At 38.2% G+C, this 22,888-nt stretch overlaps 1 protein-coding gene and 1 non-coding gene across 2 annotated transcripts; both read right to left on the bottom strand.

Moving 5' to 3' along the window:
• Nucleotides 1–767: 767 nt before the first annotated feature.
• TMEM106B (transmembrane protein 106B) lies at nt 768–22,888 on the bottom strand. The gene is made up of 8 exons (XM_065884158.1): nt 22,691–22,888; nt 20,184–20,405; nt 17,010–17,073; nt 12,754–12,913; nt 3,705–3,845; nt 3,405–3,454; nt 2,599–2,652; nt 768–1,863 (listed from the first exon to the last, which is right to left on the bottom strand). Exons 2-8 carry the CDS (start codon nt 20,401–20,403, stop codon nt 1,725–1,727), a joined length of 828 nt encoding a protein of 275 aa, XP_065740230.1. The 5' UTR covers nt 20,404–20,405; nt 22,691–22,888; the 3' UTR covers nt 768–1,724.
• On the bottom strand, nt 11,391–11,465 carry TRNAR-CCU (transfer RNA arginine (anticodon CCU)). Its single transcript has one exon. It is a non-coding gene; the product is annotated as a tRNA-Arg (tRNA).

Raw genomic sequence — 22,888 nt, forward strand, 5'->3', positions numbered from 1 at the left:
TTTAATAGTAAGGATGGATGAGTTAGCGATGGATTAAGGGAAGACTAAGTAGTTAAAAAAAAAAAGAAGTTAGTGCATTTCACCCATTTAAATGTTCACTGAGGAAAACTTAGAGAAAGTAATATGAAAGCTAAGTAAGGGGACTGAGTAGGTTTAAAGGCAGAAAGGAGGGCTTCATTAGCTCTAACTAATTAAATAAAGCTCATGTTCTATAGTTGAGAGAGTCAGACTTATAATAAGAATGTTTCAGACCCATGTTAGGCACTTTGGGAGTAAGGAGAGGGGTAACCTGATCTCTGTCACTAGGGAACATAGGAAACTACTCTCAAGCCACTTACTGTTTTTGGTATCACAGTCAGCCCCCATGCTCAGTGGTAGGTATTTAAAAGGTACTCAGAATGTGGTAACCAAAAAGGCAAAAGGCCCAAATGCAAAATGGTATTAAAAATATAAAATAGCAAAATGAATAAGTCAATAATTTACACTTGAAAACAATTTTAAATAAAATCCAAACCAAAAGTAGAAACCTTTAAAAATGTAACTGCTAGGGGCATGATATCCATGATGTGCAAAGTAATTTTTAAAAGCATAATATAGGTTTTATTTTGCTATAGCCACCGTAATTTAATAACAGGATTTCTTGGATAATTTTACCAAAGAAATAACTTCCTCCTCTAAAACATTCATAAAATTGATCATTTGGGTACCTAACAGTTCTGAAAAGTAAGTGTATTCATAATTCTTTAGTATGAAAAGCAACATTAAAAAAAGTAGAGCATCAAAATATTTTATTTCAAATCTATGTTATGCCTGATCTAATATGTAATTGGAAACATACATTCTAGAGGTTTCTGAATATCATTTTCCTTTCTTTACAAATTTTTATGAGCAACTTACTATATTTTAAATCTGTATCACTTTATTTGACATTTATTAAAGCTACATAAAAGCCATGCAGAATTTATTTACAATACTGTACATTAAATGATGTTTGAAGATTACATAAAAATTTCACACAACTATAACTAACATGGAAAGACATGTGAAACACATTATTTAGGGGTTTTAAAAAATTTTAGGTACAGAATTCTGCAAAGATTATTTTGGTTTATTAAGTGTTACGCAAGCAATAGCTTGAAGTAAGACTGACAAAAACATGCAAATGAGTAGATTTCAAAATGAAAAAATAAAAACATTTAGCTAAAAGCTAAAATAGTATATAGCTGAAATACTACCAAGTAGCAAAGGGAATTTATAAAACAGGAAAAAAAAAAAAGGTTACTCTTTAAATGTCTTCATGAATAGGCCCACAGTAATTTTCTATAAAAACATTCAGAAATAAAGTTTCTCAAATTATGTTCATCACATAATTATATTCATCACAAATCATCAATTATGTTTTCAGTAGTAATTAGAGCTATGAATTTTAAATAATTATTTATCCTGTAGGAGAAGTCTTAGTTTTCCCCTTTGGGGACCAGGAACAAAGAAAACCAATCAGTAAATTTAGATTCAAGTAAAAGATCCTGGTACAAATATCATGAACACAGAGTAGAGAGTTGTAATGACCTACAAGTCCACATACTCTTAGCTGTACTTTTAAAACAGAAGTGTAAACTTTAGGTTGTTCAATTTAAGATCTCCTATCAGGAAGTAAGTACCTCATCCTTCAGAGTTTGGAAAATGTCAATAGGTATTTCTTCTCCAGGTGCATCTCTCAGTTTTCACTGCTGTGGCTGAAGTACATTTAGATATTCAGACTGCCCCAACTGATAAGTTGTGTTCCTTCCACAATCAACGTACTGGTACCTCTCCTGGGATATCTGTTCTGAGTGTCCAAAGTAAGTTGTTGTTACAGTAACTCTAAAAACAAAATAAATGGGGAGAAACACTGAAGAGTTATATATTAAAAAAGCTTTCTAAAGTGACAACACTTTATATATCAAAATTCTCTCCAGGGAGAGATTATTTGATTAATGATAACTTAATATTGTGGACATGGGCCTTTTAGGGAATATTTCCCCAATAGACAACAGGAATGCTGGCTGAGAAAGCCCTATCCAAAAATAATTATATACAAAAATGTATTTTTTCAAAACACCAATCTTTAATTAAAAATATATTTAGTTCAGTGCACTTTTAAAAATAATCACACAGTTCTCTCATCAGAGGAAAAGGTTAATCAAATGTTAGCTAATGGCCCAAATACCCAACCTATAACCTACAGTGTTTTCATGGCTTAGGATAACACCCGATTTGCAAACCAATAACATTCCTGGTCTTCACTACTGTTACTGCCGACCACAGGCAGCAAGGAATTGGGTGTTGAGCTCATCCTTCTCTCTATCCCAATTTCTACCATTTTCCCAAGTTCTTGCAAGGTTCAGATTCACTATTTAGCAGCTGTGTGATCCTTCACTACTCCTCTGAGCTCCCATTTCCTCATGTGTAAAGTGGGATACTATTTACTTCACCTCATTGCACTCCTGTAAGGCTTAAAACCCAAATGAGACAGCATTTATAAATATGTGTATACTTTAAGCCAATGTTATAAAGTTTTTAAACAAAGAACCTCTCAAAAAAAAAATTTGTACTTACTGCATCATGAGTACTATGTTATGCACTTTGATGGATGTCAGTGTACAGAAATCACTGTTAAAGAAAAAACAATGTGAATAAATACAAACTGACATTATAAATTTAAAATAGTTTAATTACAGTTCCTCTTCCTATGTTAAAGCTAACAGAAATACTATTAAAAGATATAATAAATAAGCATTTAATGGTTGAGCATTTTCTGTATCTCAAATGATGATTAATATTTTCATGGCTTCTTATTCTATGCCTTCATACTACAGCAGTTGTAGAGTTGTCTACTTATTATTTTTACTTTTTGTTTACCTTTTGAAATTTTAGTAGCCAGTTTGTTACTCAGAAATTCTATATCAAGCTGACATCAAAAGATGATAAAAATTTATCACTATTTTTTACTTAACAAGAGCTAATAATCATTTAGACCTAATTTAAAAGCTTTACAACTTCAAACCAGCAATAGAGTTCTAAACATCATTAGCATTTTTAGTCCTCCTATACTAAATCAGAAACAAATACTAGAATATGTGAGATTATGATTCTCATAACATAGTAAATAAAAAGTGCCATGGTGTATATGATCCTAATTCTGAAAATAAAATTATGTGTATACATATATATACATTAACATTATACATGTTGAAAGGGGAAAAGAGAAGAACAGAGATGATCAGAGGCCGGAAGGAATATTCCAAAATGTGGTCTTGTCACTTCTAAGATGATGGGAAATTAAACATATATATATATTCACACCTACACATACTTACTCTTTATAATTTAGTGAGAGAAAATAATTAAAAATCAGAACTTACAACATATAACTCATTTCTTCTGCTATGATAGTAGGTACTGTATAATCAATCTGAAAGGCAAAAATTAAATCAATAGAGAACAGGATCAAAACATCAAGTATTTAGATACATTTTGTAACTTCAAAGAGTTTGGAAATTTCTCCCTTTATGGGTTTGATTCTAGGACTTTTTCTTACACAGGTATGGGATACAATTCAAAGTCTAGTTCTTTAAGAAATCCCCCATCTCCCTCAAGTTAATATGATACACAAACTTGAGACTTGTTTAACTCCTCCAAAGTATTTCATGAATGAAGCTTACCTGTTTCATATCCAGTGGACCAATATTGGTAATGTTGTTTAAGCGTGCCTTTCCAATAACTGTTTTTGAAAACTGAACTTGTGCAGTGATGTTTTCAACTTCAACAGAATAATAGTTATTGTTCGTTATATTTAGTGTGTTCTGAAAAAGAAAGGAAGCACAAAATGTACACGTTATCTTAGAATAAGCATAATATGAATCAAAATTAATACAGAAGATGACTCTCCAGCTGTGGCTATGCTTAATTTATTAGGAGGAAGGAAAGTATCACCAAAAAATGTCAAGAACATTCAATGAACCAATTATATGGTTTTATGCATGAGTACTATGTTTTTTTTGTTTGTTTGTTTTGTTGTTTTGCAGTACACAGGCCTCTCACTGTTGTGGCCTCTCCTGTTGCGGAGCACAGGCTCCAGACGCGCAGGCTCAGGGGCCATGGCTCACGGGCCCAGCTGCTCCGCGGCATGTGGGATCTTCCCGGACCAAGGCACGAACCCGTGTCCTCTGCATAGGCAGGCGGAGTCTCAACCACTGCGCCACCAGGGAAGCCCATATGCATGAGTACTATGTATATAAAATGCCTACAATGAACACATACTTTTAAAAAGTAGGCCCAGAAAATGTGTAGTACAAGAATACAGAAAAATGAATGTTAGAAAATGTATTTGTAGCCTTAGCAAAAATTCAATAAAAAATTCTAAAATTTCATCAAAAATTTTCTAAATGTTAACATGTACATCTTCACTGACTAAGCTACTTCCGATTCAATTAAATACAAAGACAACATTTTAAAATGTTAAACACAACATTAAATAAACTTTCTATTTAAAAAAACTGGTATTTTAACTACATGAGTAGAGATTTCTAGCAGGTCACTTTTGAGAAGAAATGGGATAGATTCAAAACTGGTTGGAAAGAAATGCAGTTGTATCATTTCTATACTTAACAGCTGGGGCCAACTTTTGCAATTCTAACTTAAAACAATTGTTTCAAATTATTTTAGAAAATAGTCAACAAAATAAAAAGGAAAAATGTTAAATCAAGAAATAACAGATAGGGCTTCCCTGATGGCGCAGCGGTTAAGAATCCACCTGGCAAGGCAGAGGACATGGGTTCAATCCCTGGCCCGGGAAGATCCCACATGCCACGGAGCAACTAAGCCTGTGCAACACAACTACTGAGCCTGCGCTCTAGAACCCGCATGCGACAACTACTGAAGCCCGAGTGCCTAGAGTCCATGCTCTGCAACAAGAAGCCACCACAATGAGAAGCCCATACACCATAATGAAGAATAGCCCCTGCTCGCCGCAACTAGAGAAAGCCCGTGCACAGCAATGAGGACGCAACACAGCCAAAAATAAACCCCACAAATTAATTTATAAAAAACAAATTTTTCTGAATTAAAAAAAAATTTTTCAATCAGGTTGATTGAATCCATGGATGCAGAACTAGTGGATATGGAGGGCAGACTACATGTTAATAGTCAGGCCTGGATAAAAGTAAAGATATACATTATGGTATTTTTCAAATGTCTTATAATGATAATTAAACATTTTCATAATTAGAAAGACAATAAATATTACTAAAAAAGAGTAGTAATATATACTACTCATTTTAAGAAACAAAAGTAATACGATATAATTACATTTCTCAAAATACTGATAGAAAACCTACAGAAATCTCACTTTTTTTTTAACATCTTTATTGGAGTATAATTGCTTTACAATGGTGTGTTAGTTTCTGCTTTATAACGAAGTGAATCAGTTATACATATACATATTTTCCCATATCTCTTCCCTCTTGCGTCTCCCTCCCTCCCACCCTTCCTATCCCACCCCTCTAGGCGGTCACAAAGCACCGAGCTGATCTCCCTGTGCTATGCAGCTGCTTCCCACTAGCTATCTATTTTACGTTTGGTAGTGAATATATGTCCATGCCACTCTCTCACTTTGTCACAGCTTACCCTTACCCCTCCCCATAACCTCAAGTCCATTCTCTAGTAGGTCTGTGTCTTTATTCCCGTCTTACCCCTAGGTTCTTCATGACATTTTTTTCCCCTTAGATTCCATATATATGTGTTAGCATACAGTATTTGTCTTTCTCTTTCTGACTTACTTCACTCTGTATGACAGACTCTAGGTCCATCAACCTCACTACAAATAACTCAATTTCGTTTCTTTTTATGGCTAAGTAATATTCCACTGTATATATGTGCCACATCTTCTTTATCCATTCATTCAATGATGGATACTTAGGTTGCTTCCATCTCCTGGTTATTGTAAATAGAGATGCAATAAACATTTTGGTACATGACTGTTTTTGAATTATGGTTTTCTCAGGGTATATGCCCAGTAGTGGGATTGCTGGGTCATATGGAAGTTCTATTTGTAGTTTTTTAAGGAACCTCCATACTGTTCTCCATAGTGGCTGAACCAATTCACATTCCCACCAGCAGTGCAAGAGTGTTCCCTTTTCTCCACACCCTCTTAAGCATTTATTGTTTCTAGATTTTTTGATGATGGCTATCCTGACCATTTTGAGAGGATACCTCATTGTAATTTTGATTTGCATTTCTCTAATGATTAATGATGTTGAGCATTCTTTCATGTGTTTGTTGGCAATCTGTATATCTTCTTTGGAGAAATGTCTGTTTAGGTCTTCTGCCCATTTTTGGATTGGGTTGTTTTTTTGTTATTGAGCTGCATGAGCTGCATGTAAATTTTGGAGATTAATCCTTTGTTAGTTGCTTGATTTGCAAATATTTTCTCCCATTTTGAGGGTTGTCTTTTGGTTTTGTTTATGGTTTCCTTTGCTGTGCAAAAGCTTTTAAGTTTCATTAGGTCCCATTTGTTTATTTTTGTTTTTATTTCCATTTCTCTAGGAGGTGGGTGAAAAAGGATCTTGCTGGGATTTATGTCATAGAGTGTTCTGCCTATGTTTTCCTCAAAGAGTTTGATAGTTTCTGGCCTTACATTTAGGTCTTTAATCCATTTTGAGCTTATTTCTGTGTATGGTGTTAGGGAGTGATATAATCTCATTCTTTTACATGCACCTGTCCAGTTTTCCCAGCACCACTTATTGAAGAGGCTGTCCTTTCTCCACTGTACATTCCTGCCTCCTTTATCAAATTTAAGATGACCATATGTGCATGGGTTTATCTCTGGGCTTTCTATCCTGTTCCATTGATCTATCTTTCTGGTTTTGTGCCAGTACCATACTGTCTTGATTACTGTAGCTTTGTAGTATAGTCTGAAGTCAGGGAGCCTGATTCCTCCAGCTCCATTTTTTGTTCTCAAGATTGCTTTGGCTATTTGGGGTCCCTTGTGTTTCCATATAAATTGTGAAATTTTTTGTTCTAATTCTGTGAAAAATGCCAGTGGTAGTTTGATAGGGATTGCATTGAATCTGTAGATTGCTTTGGGTAGTAGAGTCATTTTCACAATGTTTATTCTTCCAATCCAAGAATATAGTATATGCATACAGGTCTTTTGTCTCCTTAGGTAGGTTTATTCCTAAATATTTTATTCTTTTTGTTGCAATGGTAAATGGGAGTGTTTTCTTAATTTCACTCTCAAATTTTTCATCATTAGTGTATAGGAATGCCAGAGATTTCTCTGCATTGATTTTGTATCCTGCTACTTTACCAAATTCATTGACTAGCTCTAGTAGTTTTCCGGTAGCATCTGTAGGATTCTCTATGTATAGTATATCATGTCATCTGCAAACAGTGACAGCTTTACTTGTTCTTTTCTGATTTGGATTCCTTTTATTTCCTTTTCTTCTCTGATTGCTGTGGCTAAAACTTCCAAAACTACGTTGAATAAGAGTGGTGAGAGTGGGCAACCTTCTCTTGTTCCTGATCTAAGTGGATATGGTTTCAGTTTTTCACCATTGAGGATGATGTTGGCTGTGGGTTTGTCATATATCGCCTTTATTATGTTGAGGAAAGTTCCCTCTATGCCTACTCTCTGCAGGGTTTTTATCATAAATGGGTGTTGAATTTTGTTGAAGGCTTTCTCTGAATCTATTGAGACGATCATATGGTTTTTCTCCTTCAATTTGTTAATATGGTGTATCATGTTGATTGATTTGCAAGTATTGAAAAGTCCTCGCATTCCTGGAATAAACCCCACTTAATGATGGTGTATGATCCTTTTAATGTGCTGTTGGATTCTGTTTGCTAGTATTTTGTTGAGGATTTTTGCATCTATATTCATCAGTGATACTGAACTGTAGTTTTCTTGCTTTGTGACATCCTTGTCTGGTTTTGGTATCAGGGTGATGGTGGCCTCATAGAATGAGTTTGGGAGTTTTCCTCCCTCTGCAATATTTTGGAAGAGTTTGAGAAGGATAAGTGTTAGGTCTTCTCTAAATGTTTGACAGAATTCGCCTGTGAAGCCATCCGGTCCTGGGCTTTTGTTTGTTGGAAGATTTTTTTTTTTTTTTTTTTTGTTGGAAGATTTTTAATCACAGTTTCAATTTCAGTGCTTGTGATTGGTCTGTTCATATTTTCTATTTCTTCCTGATTCAGTCTTGGCAGGTTGTGCATTTCTAAGAATCTGTCCAGTTCTTCCAGGTTGTCCGTTTTATTGGCATAGAGTTGCTTGTAGTAATCTCTCATAATCTTTTGTATTTCTGCAGTATCAGTTGTTACTTCTCCTTTTTCATTTCTATTGAGTCTTCTCCCTTTTTCTCTTGAGGAGTCTGGCTAATGGTTTATCAATTTTGTTTATCTTCTCTAAGAACCAGCTTTTAGTTTTATTGATCTTTGCTATTGTTTCCTTCATATCTTTTTCATTTATTTCTGATGTGATCTTTATGATTTCTTTCCTTCTGCTAACTTTGGGGTCTTTTTGTTCTTCTTTCTCTAACTGCTTTAGGTGCAACGTTAGATTTTTATTCGAGATGTTTCCTGTTTCTTAAGGTAGGATTGTATTGCTATAAACTTCCCTCTTAGAACTGCTTTTGCTGCATCCCATAGGTTTTGGGTCGTCATGTCTCAACTGTCATTTGTTTCCAGGTATTTTTTGATTTCCTTTTTGATTTCTTCAGTGATCACTTCGTTATTAAGTAGTGTATTGTTTAGCCTCCATGTGTTTGTATTTTTTACAGATCGTTCCCTGTAATTGATATCTAGTCTCATAGTGTTGTATTGGAAAAGATACTTGATACCATTTCAATTTTCTTAAATTTACCAAGGTTTGATTTGTGACCCAAGATATAATCTATCCTGGAAAATGTTCCATGAGCACTTGAGAAAAATGTGTATTCTGTTGGTTTTGGATGCAATGTCCTATAAATATCAATTAAGTCCATCTTGTTTAATGTATCATTTAAAGCTTGTGTTTCCTTATTTATTTTCATTTTGGATGATCTGTCCATTGGTGAAAGTGGGGTGTTAAAGTCCCCTACTATGAAAGTGTTACTGTCAATTTCCCCTTTTATGGCTGTTAGTATTTGCCTTATGTATTGAGGTGCTCCTATGTTGGGTGCATAAATATTTACAATTGTTATATCTTCTTCTTGGATCGATCCCTTGATCATTATGTAGTGTCCTTCTTTGTCTCTTGTAATAGTCTTTATTTTAAAGTCTATTTTGTCTGATATGAGAATTGCTACTCCAGCTTTCTTTGGATTTCCATTTGAATGGAATATCTTTTTCCATCCCCTCACTTTCAGTCTGTATGTGTCCCTAGGTCTGAAGTGGGTCTCTTGTAGACAGTATATATATGGGTCTTGTTTTTGTATCTATTCAGCCAGTCTGTGTCTTTTGGTGGGAGCATTTAATCCATTTACATTTAAGGTAATTATCGATATGTATGCTCCTATTCCCATTTTCTTAATTGTTTTGGGTTTGTTATTGTATGTCTTTTCCTTCTCTCGTGTTTCTTGCCTTGAGAAGTTCCTTTAGCATTTGTTGTAAAGCTGGTTTGGTGGTGCTGAATTCTCTTAGCTTTTCCTTGTCTGTAAAAGTTTTAATTTCTCCATGAAATCTGAATGAGATCCTTGCTGGGTAGAGTAATCTTGGTTGTAGGTTTTTCTCCTTCATCACTTTTAATACGTCCTGCCACTCCCTTCTGGCTTGCAGAAGTGGGGGTTAAAGGAGCCACTGATTCGGGGGCTCTGGCTCACTCAGGCCGGGGGGAGAGAGCGGTATGGATGCGGGGCGAGCCTGCGGTGGCAGAGGCCAGCATGACGTTGCACCAGCCTGAGGCGCGCTGTGCGTTCTCCAGAGGAAGTTGTCCCTGGATCCTGGGACCCTGGTAGTGGCGGGCTGCACAGGCTCCTGGGAGGGGAGGTGTGGAGAGTGACCTGTGCTCGCACACAGGCTTCTTGGTGGCAGCAGCAGCGGCCTTAGCGTCTCATGGCCATCTCTGGGGTCCGCGCTGATAGCCGCAGGTCGCGCCCGTCTCTGGAGCTCCTGTAAGCAGCCCTCTTAATCCCCTCTCTTTGCGCATCAGGAAACAAAGAGGGAAGAAAAAGTCTCCTGCCTCTTCGGAAGGTCCAGACTTTTTTCCCTGACTCCCTCCCAGCTAGCTGTGGTGCACTAACCCCTTCAGGCTGTGTTCACGCCACCAGTCCTGTCCCTGCAATCCAACTGAAGCCTGAGCCTCATCTCCCAGCCCCCGCCCACCCCAGTGGGTGAGCAGGCAAGCCTCTTGGGCTGGTGAGTGCCGGTCGGAACTGATCCTCTGTGCAGGAATCTCTCCACTTTGCCCTCTGCACCCCTGTTGCTGTGCTCTCCTCCGCGGCTCCAAAGCTTTCCCCCTACGCCACCCGCAGTCTCCGCCCGCAAAGGGGCTTCCTAGTGTGTGGAAACGTTTCCTCCTTCACAGCTCCTTCCCACTGGTGCAGGTCCCGTCCCTATTCTTTTGTCTCTGTTTATTCTTTTTTCTTTTGCCCTACCCAGGTACGTGGGGAGTTTCTTGCCTTTTGGGAGATCTGAGGTCTTCTGCCAGCGTTCAGTGGGTTTTCTGTAGTTGTTCCACGTGTAGATGTATTTCTGATGTATCTGTGGGGAGGAAGGTGATCTCCGCGTTTTACTCTTCCGCCATCTTCACCCCGTGAGAAATCTCAGCTTTTTTCTCACTGTCATCCAGTTAAACCTAATGCTTATCTATATAATAAACCTATTTCCTATTTAATGTTCACACTTTCTCAATTTAGTCAAGTACTAGTACCCCTAAAAGTGGGAATTCCTGAATAATTATTTAAAATAAAGTAAGATATTTACATTTAAATATACTTTCTGGTATCTAAAAGGACCCAGCACATAATTTTTATTACTTTTCATTATAAATTTACAGTTATTTAATACTAAAACAGACTCTGGAGGTTGGCCAAAAATATCCACCCACTGTTTTAAACCCCACAGAAAAAGGGAAAATTTGTTCCTTTTTCCAAATGGCTGTTACAGTGGAAAAATACCCAACGATAATTCCCCAGTGATAGGAAATGATTTACAATTAGTACTGTGTTATGTTTTATGCATATATATTTTTTCCATGTATATAGTTTTTTTTTTCGGCTGCGCAGTGCAGCTTGTGGGATCTTTTTTAAAAAATATTTATTTATTTAGGCTGTGCCAGGTCTTCGTTGCGGCACGTGGGATCTTTAGTTGCGGCATGCAGGCTTCTTAGTGGCAGCACGTGGACTTCTTAGCTGTGGCATGCATGAGGGATCTAGTTCCCTGACCAGGGATCAAACCTGGGCCCCTTCTGCATTAGGAGTTCAGAGTCTTACCCACTGGACTACCAGGGAAGTCCCAGCTTGTGGGATCTTAGTTCCCCAACCAGGGATGGAACCTGGGCCCTCAGTAGTGAAAAAGGAGAGTCCTAACCACTGGACTGCCAGAGAATTCCCAGGATTTTAAAAATTTTTTTTGTGTTTTTTTAAAGGTTGACAACGTTTGACAGTATGCCATGAGGATAAATGAATTCATGGGAGTTCTTTTTTTCCTATAATTAAGTAGTAATTCCACTTTAACATACATTCCATTTCACTTCCTGTCCCTGTAAATCCCCCTCCTCCCAACCAGCACCACAGGCATCTCTACCTCAACCTGAAGCATACCAACCACCTCTTTGAGGAAAACCAACTGAAGTCCAATATCTCTCTTCCAAACAAATCACTGCCACACAGATGTACCTTAAAGCCTGAAGCAACATATATATTCCTTTTTAATAATACGGTGGTTTGCAAACCATGCTTTTTTCAAATAAATGTTAACATGTAAAACAGGTACAAGACCTTCTCTGAGGTGTTTGTTTGTTTGCTTGTTTGTTTTCAAGTGTGGGAAGGCTGTAGAGTCCTAAAAACCACTGTCCTGAGAAACACAGATTTTCACACATACTAATTTGCAAGAGAAATCATTCACTTGTTCTCTACCTTTTAAAACAAAGGAATGGTCTGTTAAAGACGGCAAAAATTGTGTTTCACAAAACACAAGGAAATGAAAATGTTACATGTATAACATGTATTGAACTAACTATGTTAACATCTGGCTAGAAGCTATTCAGAGTCAAATGCTGAAAAGTAAATAGATTGTAATTACTTTTTTCCCAGTAATTAATTGTTTTGTTTATTTTACCCTCCCAAAGGCATCTTCAAATGCGAAATGATTCTGAATACACAGAATTTGCCAATTTGCCATTTTCAGCAGAATCAGAAATGACAGAAAAGGTCAATATAGCAGACATACAGAAAGAAAACTGAGTGTTACCTTTAATGTTCTCTCAATAAGGACAAAGGTGCTGCTTAACATGATAAAAGAATGAAGTCAGGGCATCCCTGGTGGTGCAGTGGTTGAGAGTCCGCCTGCCGATGCAGGGGACACGGGTTCGTGTCCCGGTCCGGGAAGATCCCACATGCCGCGGAGCGGCTGGGCCCATGATCCATGGCTGCTGAGCCATGGCCGCTGAGCCTGCGTGTCTGGAGCCTGTGCTCCGCAACGGAAGAGGCCACAACAGTGAGAGGCCCGCATACCACCAAAAAAAAAAAAAAAAAAAAAGAATGAAGTCAAATATTTTTAATATAAATATGTACTTACCGTGATATTTAAATATATTGTACGCTTTGGAACATCATAACTGACGTATGCCGATTTTACACCAATGTATTTCACGTCGATAGAGCGAGGGAAAAGGAAAAACACAGCCAGTCCAGAAAGAAGCAGACAGACAAACACAGAAGCCATCACATACAGTTTTCTGAAAAGGAAAATGGAATATTTAAATATACATGCATCAAAAATTACATAATGAAACATTTAGAGAAGACATTTTCATTTTGAATTTTTCCCCTTTTATACCAGCAGGAAAAGATGTATGATTTTTACCAAATTTTTACATTATAAAAGTATTGAACAGAGTTAGTTTGGAATCTATTAAGTGTTAAAATGGTCTCCTTAAAAGACATATTTACCTTTTTGGAGACTAGGATTTCAGGCTTATTATAGATAGAACATTTACTGTGGTGATTCCCAAACCAGGCTGCTCATCAGAATCAAGCTGGGGAGCTTTATAAAAGTATAGATTTCAAGACTCCCTGATGAATTCACTGAAGCAGAATTTTCACATATGAGTTTTGGCATTATATGATTCCCTAAAGTCACTGCTCATCAGAACCACCTATGAAGCCCTTAAAAATGTAATGACATAACCATATGCCTCATCAATCTCACTAAGACAGTCTGTTTTGAGCTTCCTCACCCGAAAGTATTTATGTACTCCTTTTTACTTATTTTTAAAATAAATTATTTATTTTTGGCTGCATTGGGTCTTCATTGGTGCGCATGGGCTTTCTCTAGCTGCGGTGAGCAGGGGCTACTCTTCTTTGTGGTGCACAGGCTCCTCATTGCAGTGGCTTCTCTTGCTGTGGAGCACAGGCTTTAGGTGCGTGGGCTTCAGTAGTTGCAGCATGCGGGCTCAGTAGTTGTGGCTCATGGGCTCTAGAGCGCAGGCTCAGTAGTTGTGGCGCATGGGCTTAGTTGCTCCACAGCATGTGGGATCTTCCCGGACCAGGGCTCCAACATGTGTCTCCTGCATTGGCAGGAAGATTCTTAACCACTGTGCCACCAGGGAAGTCCCTGTACTCCTTTTTAAAAATATTGTTTACATTAATCATGTCTGCTTTGAAGATGCTGCTAAACTGTTTCTTTAAAATCAAGAAAGGGGATATTATTATGCAGAGATAAGACAAGGAAAAAAAAAAAAAACTCGCGTGGCTTTGCTATTCATCTACCTCCCAGATGGAAGTGTTTCTCTTCCATCTCTCACTCTTTATTTCCATAGATGAAAACTGCCTCTTATCTTTAGGTTTACCAACAAAACTAGAGTTTCAAGACACTGCAGTTGGCCCTCCAGTATTTGTGGGTTTCTAATCCCTGAATTCAACCAACCATGGATCAAAATTTCCCTCTATGGTTGGTTGAATCTACAAATTTGAAACCTCAGATGTGGAGGGTCGACTGTACTATGCCATTTTATATGAGGGACCTGAGCATCAGCAGATTTTGGTATATGCGAGGGCTCCTGGAAGCAATCTCCCCATGGACACTCAGGGATGAAAGAATTTCCCTGGTTTCTCCAATAAACAGCACTCTGTCAAAGCCCATAGCACCCTTCTTTTGGCTTCTTTTTCTGTCTTGCATGTCACTTAGTTTATCTTTTCCTTAGATTCTAGCCATCCAAAAAATTCTTGTTTTATCGTTTCCTCCATCCTCTCTTCCCTAAAGAGAGATTTGTACCTAAATGCCCTGATGGATCTCATCTTATCCCTCACAACAGTTATTTCAAGTACTTCTTGCAGATGTTTTATAACTGTTTCTGAGTATTTTAAGTTGTCCAAGTTAAGAAAAGAGAGCAAAATTATTTATCAAAAAACAAAATAGGGCTTCCCTGGTGGCGCAGTTGTTGAGAGTTCGCCTGCCGATGCAGGGTACACGGGTTCAGGCCCTGGTCCGGGAAGATCCCACGTGCCGCAGAGCGGCTGGGCCGGTGAGCCATGGCCGCTGAGCCTGCGCATCCGGAGCCTATGCTCCGCAATGGGAGAGGCCACAACAGTGAGAGGCCCGCGTACCGCAAAATAAAATAAAATAAAATAAAACAAACAAAAATTCACTAAATCATTACTACTTGACCTGTACTGCTGTCTGGAGCAAAGAGAGAAGTTCCCACTCACTCACTCTGGACTTCCAACTTGAGTAGGGTGGTGATCACTACCGGATTACCTAACAGGTAGTTTAAACACACACTTATACTGCCCATTATACACCAAAACACCTTAAAAAGGTATAAAAAGAGTTTAAAAATCATGATAAAAATGTGAACATTGTTGGAGTTTTTTACACTTTAGTGTTTTTATTTCTCATGGGCAGGTGAGCCCACCACACTCTGGTACCTAGGGCCTGTAAGTCAGCTCTAGGTGTGAATATATGAATCAGTATTCTAAATTACTTTGTGCCCAAAGCTTACAGCCATAACAAATATTACTAAACCTGGTGGGACAATAAAATAACATTCCACTTAGTATTTCATACCAAATTGAAAAATTGGCTAGTTCACTGATGAAGTACATAGATCTCTATTACAAAACTCATCAGTAATAATTTTTCTTATGGCTCTAGGGACAGTAACAGAATCCTGCAAAGTATACAGTACTGATGAAGTTATGAAGGCTGTGCGGTTTATTTGGACTCAAGTTACAATTCTATATCTGCCATTTCATATTTGTAACATTTTAGGTAATTTACTCTTTTCCTCCATTTTAAAACCTGTAGGTTTGTTTTGAGGATTAAATGACATAGCTAAAGTATGGAGACAAAAGCAATTAATAATTTCTTGACTACCCCATCACAACTCCAACTTATAAAGAACCACAGTTTTCCCAAAATATTATAATTTTACTACATATTGAGAGTTACTGTTTTTTATTACAAATTTGAAACTCCTAAAAATTCTTGAGGAGCTTCCTATAAGTTCTCAGATTTCTTAGCTTACTACAGGTGCCAGGATCTGGTCCTTGTTATTTTCTCTAGCCTCATCTGTACCACTTTCCCACAGCGCTGTTTACTTTAGCCATACATCTGAAGGCTGGACCACTCCTCTGGCCCTTTCAGGTGCTACTCCCTCTGCTTGTTAGGGTTAGAAAATTAACCCTAATTTCTTGCACATTCATAACTGTCTATATATTATATAATAAAGGGTCAGACTGACTGTTTATAAACTGCTGGGTTCATTTTCTTTCCATGATGACTTAGACATGCTGTTCTACTGCTTATGTGTTTAAAGCATTGTGGTCAAGAAGTAACATGCCAATCTGATTTTCTATCCCTTATAAATTAATCGATCCTTTGCTTGGATGCTCAAAGGGGCTTTTCAGTTTTCTCCTTTGAAGTCCAGTAATTTCACTAAGAAGGTTGATTATTTCCAAAATTATGCTATGTCTTTTCTTTTTTTAAACTTTTTTAAAAAATATTTACTTATTTATTTGGCTGTGCCGGGTCTTAGTTGTGGCACGCAGGATCTTCTTGCCTCATGCGAGATCTAGCTCCCTGACCAGGGATCAAACCTGGGCCCCCTGCATGGGGGGCACAGAGACTTAGCCACTGGGCCACCAGGGAAGTCCTTGTCTTTTTTTTTTGAAGATGTTGGGGGGTAGGAGTTTATTAATTAATTAATTAATTTTTGCTGTGTTGGGTCTTCATTTCTGTGCAAGGGCTTTCTCTAGTTGTGGCAAGCGGGGGCCATTCTTCATCGCAGTGCGCGTGCCTCTCACTGTCGCGGCCTTTCTTGTTACAGAGCACAGGCCCCAGACGCGCAGGCTCAATAGTTGTGGCTCACGGGCCCAGCTGCTCCACGGCATGTGGGATCCTCCCAGACCAGGGATCGAACCCGTGTCCCCTGCATTGGCAGGCAGACTCTCAACCACTGCGCCACCAGAGAAGCCCAAGTCCTCGTCTTTTCAATATGTGGATTCACGTATTGCTTTACTTCAGGGAAGTGATCTTGAATTAAATGTTTGCTATTTGTTCAGTTTGCCTCCTTTGATTTTCTTCAGGGACTCCAATTACATCTATGCTCAATTTCCTTGGCTTGTGTTCTACACCATTTCTCTCAAGTACTTTTCAAGAACTTACCACAATCAGGAATCCTTTTTTTATTTAATGACATAAAGTATATGATGGTATAACTTAACAACCTGATAGCATTTTTCCTTTGAATAGTTTTAATTAAAATATTTACTTATACATAATACAAAAAGCAAAAAATACAAAAAAACTGCCATTTTCTTATAATCACTTACGTTCTTCTTGGCCTTAATCTCTGATCACTGTATGGAATTAATGCCACCAGTTGGTTTTCTTGTCCTAAAAGTAAAAGAATTAGATTTAGAAATTTATTAACATGATTAATTAAAAATATAGTGGTTCCTCATCAAAGTCTGGTTTGGAAAGACCAGACTACTACCTGGTTCTCATCTCATTCCTTTAGTAAAATGCTCTCAACATCTTCAAAAATTATCCAGTAGCAGCTGAGTTCCAAAGCAGATATTGTGTTTTTTCATACCTAGATTTCTAGCTAACAAAAATATTATAAAGAATGAGAAAGAGTAACTCTTTCTTCCACTGAGAAAAAAAATCTAAAAAGTCCCAGCTTTCAGAAGATCTGAATTTACCAGGCCTTCCTTCACCCAGTTTTCTATTCCCCACAGTTTTCCATTAAGACTTCAATTTGATTATCTGAATGAGAGCAGAAGAAACATTTTGTTACCGCTGTCCTGAAACCCCTATAACTGCAGAGGTTCCTACACTATCTCCCCTGAAAACCAAAACTGACACATATTAAGTCTCATGCTCCAAGAACCCCTATTTATACACAGTCTTCCAGGACTCTTTCAGGTCACACACCTCTCCACATTAAGTCACTTCAAAATTCAGTATTTCTTTCTTGGGTTGAGCATTATCCGTATGCTTTAATGGATAAATGGACTTTTAAATGCCAATTTTCCAATCTTATCACAACTTGGCTCTTTGTATTAACTATCAAAGCACCGCAGTCAAGTTCTCTTTTAAAGCTTTCCATAATACTTTCATTACTCCTCCCTGCTCCCTCCACAAGTCCCCCCTCATCTACACTCCCCCTACCATACCCACATATATATAATATGTGTGTGTGTGTGTGTGTGTGTGTGTGTGTGTGTGTGTGTGTACATATCCTATCTTGTTTGGTGGTATTCATCTGTCTAAACTGCAACTGGTTAAAACCAACCCTTTGGCGACTGTGCCTATATCCACACAGCTAAAAGTAGATAAAGAAACACAAACAACTATGCTCACTAGTCTCATTTAGATTACTATCTCAAGTGGCCCTTAATAATGCCACCTATATTTCTCTAGTTCATACTCTCAATCTGGGGAATTCCCTGGTGTTCCAGTGGTTAGGACTCTGTACTTTCACTGCCGTAGGGCTGGATGCGATGCCTGGTCAGGGATCCCGCAAGCCGTGTGGCACAGCCCAAAATAAAAGTGCATACTCTTAATCTGACTCTCCCAAACTACAATTTCATAACTTCCACTTTCTCTTCAAACCTCCAATATCTTCTCCCCTATCCTTACTCTCAGCTCATGATGTGGCAAAGAGAACTTCCACAAGCTACGACCACATCTACCCACCCACCCACTTGCCTCTGTGTCCATATACTCTACCTTCCCTTCTACTGCTGGGAGCAAATTGCCCATGCTTCTCTGGAGGAGCAGCCCTCTGCACTTGTGCACTAGATCTAATAATTGTCCTCTGTTGCCTGCATTAACAATGTTTTCTCTATGGAAAAATCTCATCAGCATACAAACATATTATTCATTCCATCTTTAAAAAATTCTTCTCCTGATGTATAGCCCCCTCTAGCTACCACCTCTCTTCTCTCCTTTTCCTCTGAAACAGCAAAACTCCTCAAAAAAGCTATTTTCTGACTATAACTTTGCTCCTTCTATGCACTCCTGATCCTACTCTACACATGCTATACATTCTTTTGCAGACTACCAAAACTGCTCTTTTAAAGGTGGCCTCTAAATCACCAAATCCCATGGCCAGTTCTCAGTCCTCACATTACTTGATCAGGTCTAACACAGTTGATCAATCTCTCCTCTACCAAGGAGTATATCTTCTTCATTTATCTTCTAAGACACCACAGACAAAGGGATTTCCTACTTCTACTCTAGCTGCTCTTTTTAGTGTCCTTTGCTAATTCTTTCTCATGTCACTGACCCAAAATGTTGCAATGCCCCAATGTTCAGTGCTAAAGTCTCTTCTGTTTTCTATTCACATTGACAACCTTGGTGCTGTCATCCAACTCACCTGAAGTATCATCTATACACTGATGACTCCAGCCTAGGCCTTGCATCTGAATTCTAGGCCCTTATTATAACTAACTTCCTATTGAACATAGCCATTTAGATGTCAAATATGCATCTCCAAACTTACATATCTAAAATTGAGCTCCTGATCTCTCACCTGACACATACACTCAAACCTTCTTTTCTCCATTTTAATAAATGGCTACTCCATTCTTCCAGTTGCTCAGACAAAAAATACCTCTGAATTCCTCCTCAATCTTACTATCCACAATGTACATCCAGGCTGCTAAAAATGCCTACTAGCTATACCTCAAAAATATAGTATCCAGATTGCAAAAATGAGACTCCAGCCCTCTCCCTGCCTCCAGCCTGGTGCATTAATACCTGTAACAACAATAATCCTTTTATTCTCAAATACCTACTACCTCTGCAAGATAAAGCCTTATATTGTCATTTTGTCCTACCCTCGGGGTCTCTCCAGGGTCAAATATCAATTCAACCAAGCAGAAAATGAGAATAGTACAAGGTACTTTTACTATTGCTACTTATTGCCATTGCTACTAAAGTAGCCTACAAACAGCAGGTGGAGATTACTCCCTACTGACTTCCCCTATGACATGCCACAAACTGATTTTTTTTTCCTATATGGCTCATCTTCATATACCATCCCTCTTCATGTAGATCCTTTAAAAAATAACTAATTAGTGCATGACCAACTTATTATAATTCTTTAAATAACAAATCAGAAATATTAGGTCACCACATTACTTAAATTGCTCCTAACACTCAATACGGCAAGGTGACTGTGATATGACTTCTACTGATGCCAAACAGGACTAAAGTTTACAGTCAAGAGATGCTGCATATCTGCTATAATTGCAGGTGGGAAAGAAAAGATACTGGAGGTAGAAGAGTGGTTTTCATTATTGCTTTAAGACCCTAATTAAAATCTTTATGTTTGTTTCTTTGTGTCCTTTTGACTGAAGATAACTGATATGAAGTTTTAACTGTAATTCTAAGTCTTTTAAAACATAAAGGGTTGTGCTCAGACCCATGGATTTCATAGTATTTGTGCAAACACTTGGAATCATTCTTCAAAGAAAAAACAGTGCAATAACACATACCCCTAGGAATTCTTCCTGTTCCTTGACAAGTGGGGCAAGTGACACTGTCCCTTCCTGTAAATTCCACATATGGAAACTGAGAGACATCTCCACTTCTTCCATCTTCATTATGGACTTCACTATTAACCAATCCAGTCCTTATATTTTCAGTTGATGTGACTCCATCATAAGCATCTTCTTTATTTGAATGTAAAGGCAAATGAGAAAAAGACTTTCCCATGTCTAAGAAAAAAAAACATCTTACAGTAAACTTCAGTCAAGATGTATACTCAAGAACATTATAGGATATTTATACCGATCAAATTAATTTAGAACGACCTTCAAGGGAGCGTTCAAATCACTATCTGGATTAGAATTATACTCAATCAAAATAATGTCTGAAACAAGGGAGCCATTTACTAGAGTCCAAAAGTGTTTTTCTAACAAAATATTATGAAATGATAGATCAGAGTTATGATAAGAATGGGCTTTCAAACAACATTGAAATTTGACAAAAGTCTCCACTTTCTTAGAGTTCTCTGAAAAGAAACACATGGACTTCACTTTTCTTAGAATAAAACAAAAACACATTCTACCTTTAAATCAATTAGCACTGAAGGCAAAAGTGGCTTTGGGCAGATTACAACTAGGTATCACCAGGAAATATCAAAGTAGTATTTTTCAGCCTTTTAAAATTCATGCCCCTATGTGATAAATAAAATCCCCAATCTTTCTCATCCTCACATTTCTTGCTTTAAACATTTAAATACTTGCAACAAAAAACAGCTCAAAAAACCTCCAGATTTTTCTTTCATTCAACAGTTGGTGGAGTTAAAATTATGAAATTAATATTCTAAAATATTGACTATAATTCACCAATACAAAGCAGCAAAACTTAGAACATTAATTTCAAAATTTTAGGATGACAGTATCAAAAATACAGGAGGGAAATTAAATATAAATTTAAAGACCAATAAAAATAAATAATTAGTGCTAGTACCTATATCAAAATAACCTCTGTAGATAGGTAATGCAATAACACTGCAGTTTAAGCCACAATTTTAAGTATTAAAAAAACTTAAAAAGTCATATATTCTAATCAGTTGACATTCTGAGGACAAATTAACAAAGCAGGAAAGCTGAATTTAAAAATAATACATTCCTTCTCTTTCTAAATTTGACCATATATTTTTTATCAGTTCCTAAAAATAGATTATTAAAGACATTCATATAAAGAGACATATTTCTTTAAAAACTTCGAACTGATGTGAATGAGGAAAACTGACACTCAAAATAATTCAATTTATCTTATGCTATGAAGAAAAGTTTGCTTTTTAAAAGTGGCATGCCATCCATGTGTTAGGGTCACCCAAACACACTGTAAACAGCAGGATAAAAAATTATACGACTAGTAGACAAACTTAAAACTTCAGAATGATGAATAAAGATGCTGATTTTTACTATTTTTAAAAAATGTATATACACATTGCCCATTAAGTTAAAAAACGTGAATGATTTATGACTCCTAAAAATGCATTATTTTCTCTTGATTTTGTTCGAAGACATTATATGCAAGCCAAACCAATACTTGCCAGTCACAGGTGGTTCAGACTGTCCCCACATACTTTGACCTTGGGGCCTATATGGAATATTAGATGAGCTGGAATCAATGGGCCTCAGTAGCACCCTTTTACGATCTCAGTTAACAGAGATATAGGGTGCCTCCCACTGGAATGCCTTAAGAGGGGAAAAGACACAAGGCAAGAACAAGTGGCTCTCAGTCTGGGCCTGCTTTCTATACTTATGTAACAGTTGCCTTGATACAGTTGGCCTTGGACTGGTGTTTGTTTTATCAAGGCTAATGGACAAGTGCCAGACTTCGTCAGGTACTGGGCATCCCTGCCCTCCCTACTGGATTTTCCTCAGAGCACTGCTAAGTTTTAACAACTTTTATTCTTGGAGACTCCTTAGTTTATAATAAAGAGGTGCTAGGCCCCTGTGCTCAATATTTTTATCAAAATTCCTTAATTTACTTAAAACCAACCCAAACTTTAGACTCCTTACGAAAAAAGGGAAAAAAAGTACATGACTCCACCCAATTTAAATGGGTCGTGATCTTCCGAACGAAGGAAGTCGGCGCCTTTCATAAGCTGCATCAATGAAACCCAGGATACAGCCTGCCTACTTTGGAAAGGTTAAAGATAAAATACAGGCAGTCGGGCAAGAAAACTCAAAAAGAGAAAAACCAGGGGCCACCTGGCCACTCAAGGTGTGGGGACCTGGAATCTCTCCCGTGCGCCCGGCTAGAGCCGAAGCCCGGAGCCCCTAGGCAGGAAGCTGGGCCGGGATAAGAGGTGATGATACACCTCCATAACCCAGCCCAGAGCGCCTCCCCGGTCTCCGCGCGTGTCCAGCGGCCCCGTAGCCTCCCCTCCTCCACCTCCTCATCCGGCTCGGCTCTTCCCAGGGTGCCCGCTCGGCCCCGCTCCCTAAGGGGACCTGGAGGCTGCGCGTCCCGGGTCGCTCACCGGCATGCGGGGTGCTACGCAGTCCCGAGTTGCTCCGGCGCGGACAGGCCCGAAGACACGGTCACGGAGTCCTTAGTCCCGGGTGCTGGGGCTAGAGCAACGGGCCTGCAACGATGGGTCGCCGCTTGGTCCGGGTGGGGGAGGGGCGGCACAATAACCACAACAGCTGAGGCCCCTCTCTGCTGCAACCTGCGCCCG

This window comes from Phocoena phocoena, chromosome 9 (genome assembly GCF_963924675.1).
Source record: "Phocoena phocoena chromosome 9, mPhoPho1.1, whole genome shotgun sequence".
NCBI lineage: Eukaryota > Metazoa > Chordata > Mammalia > Artiodactyla > Phocoenidae > Phocoena > Phocoena phocoena.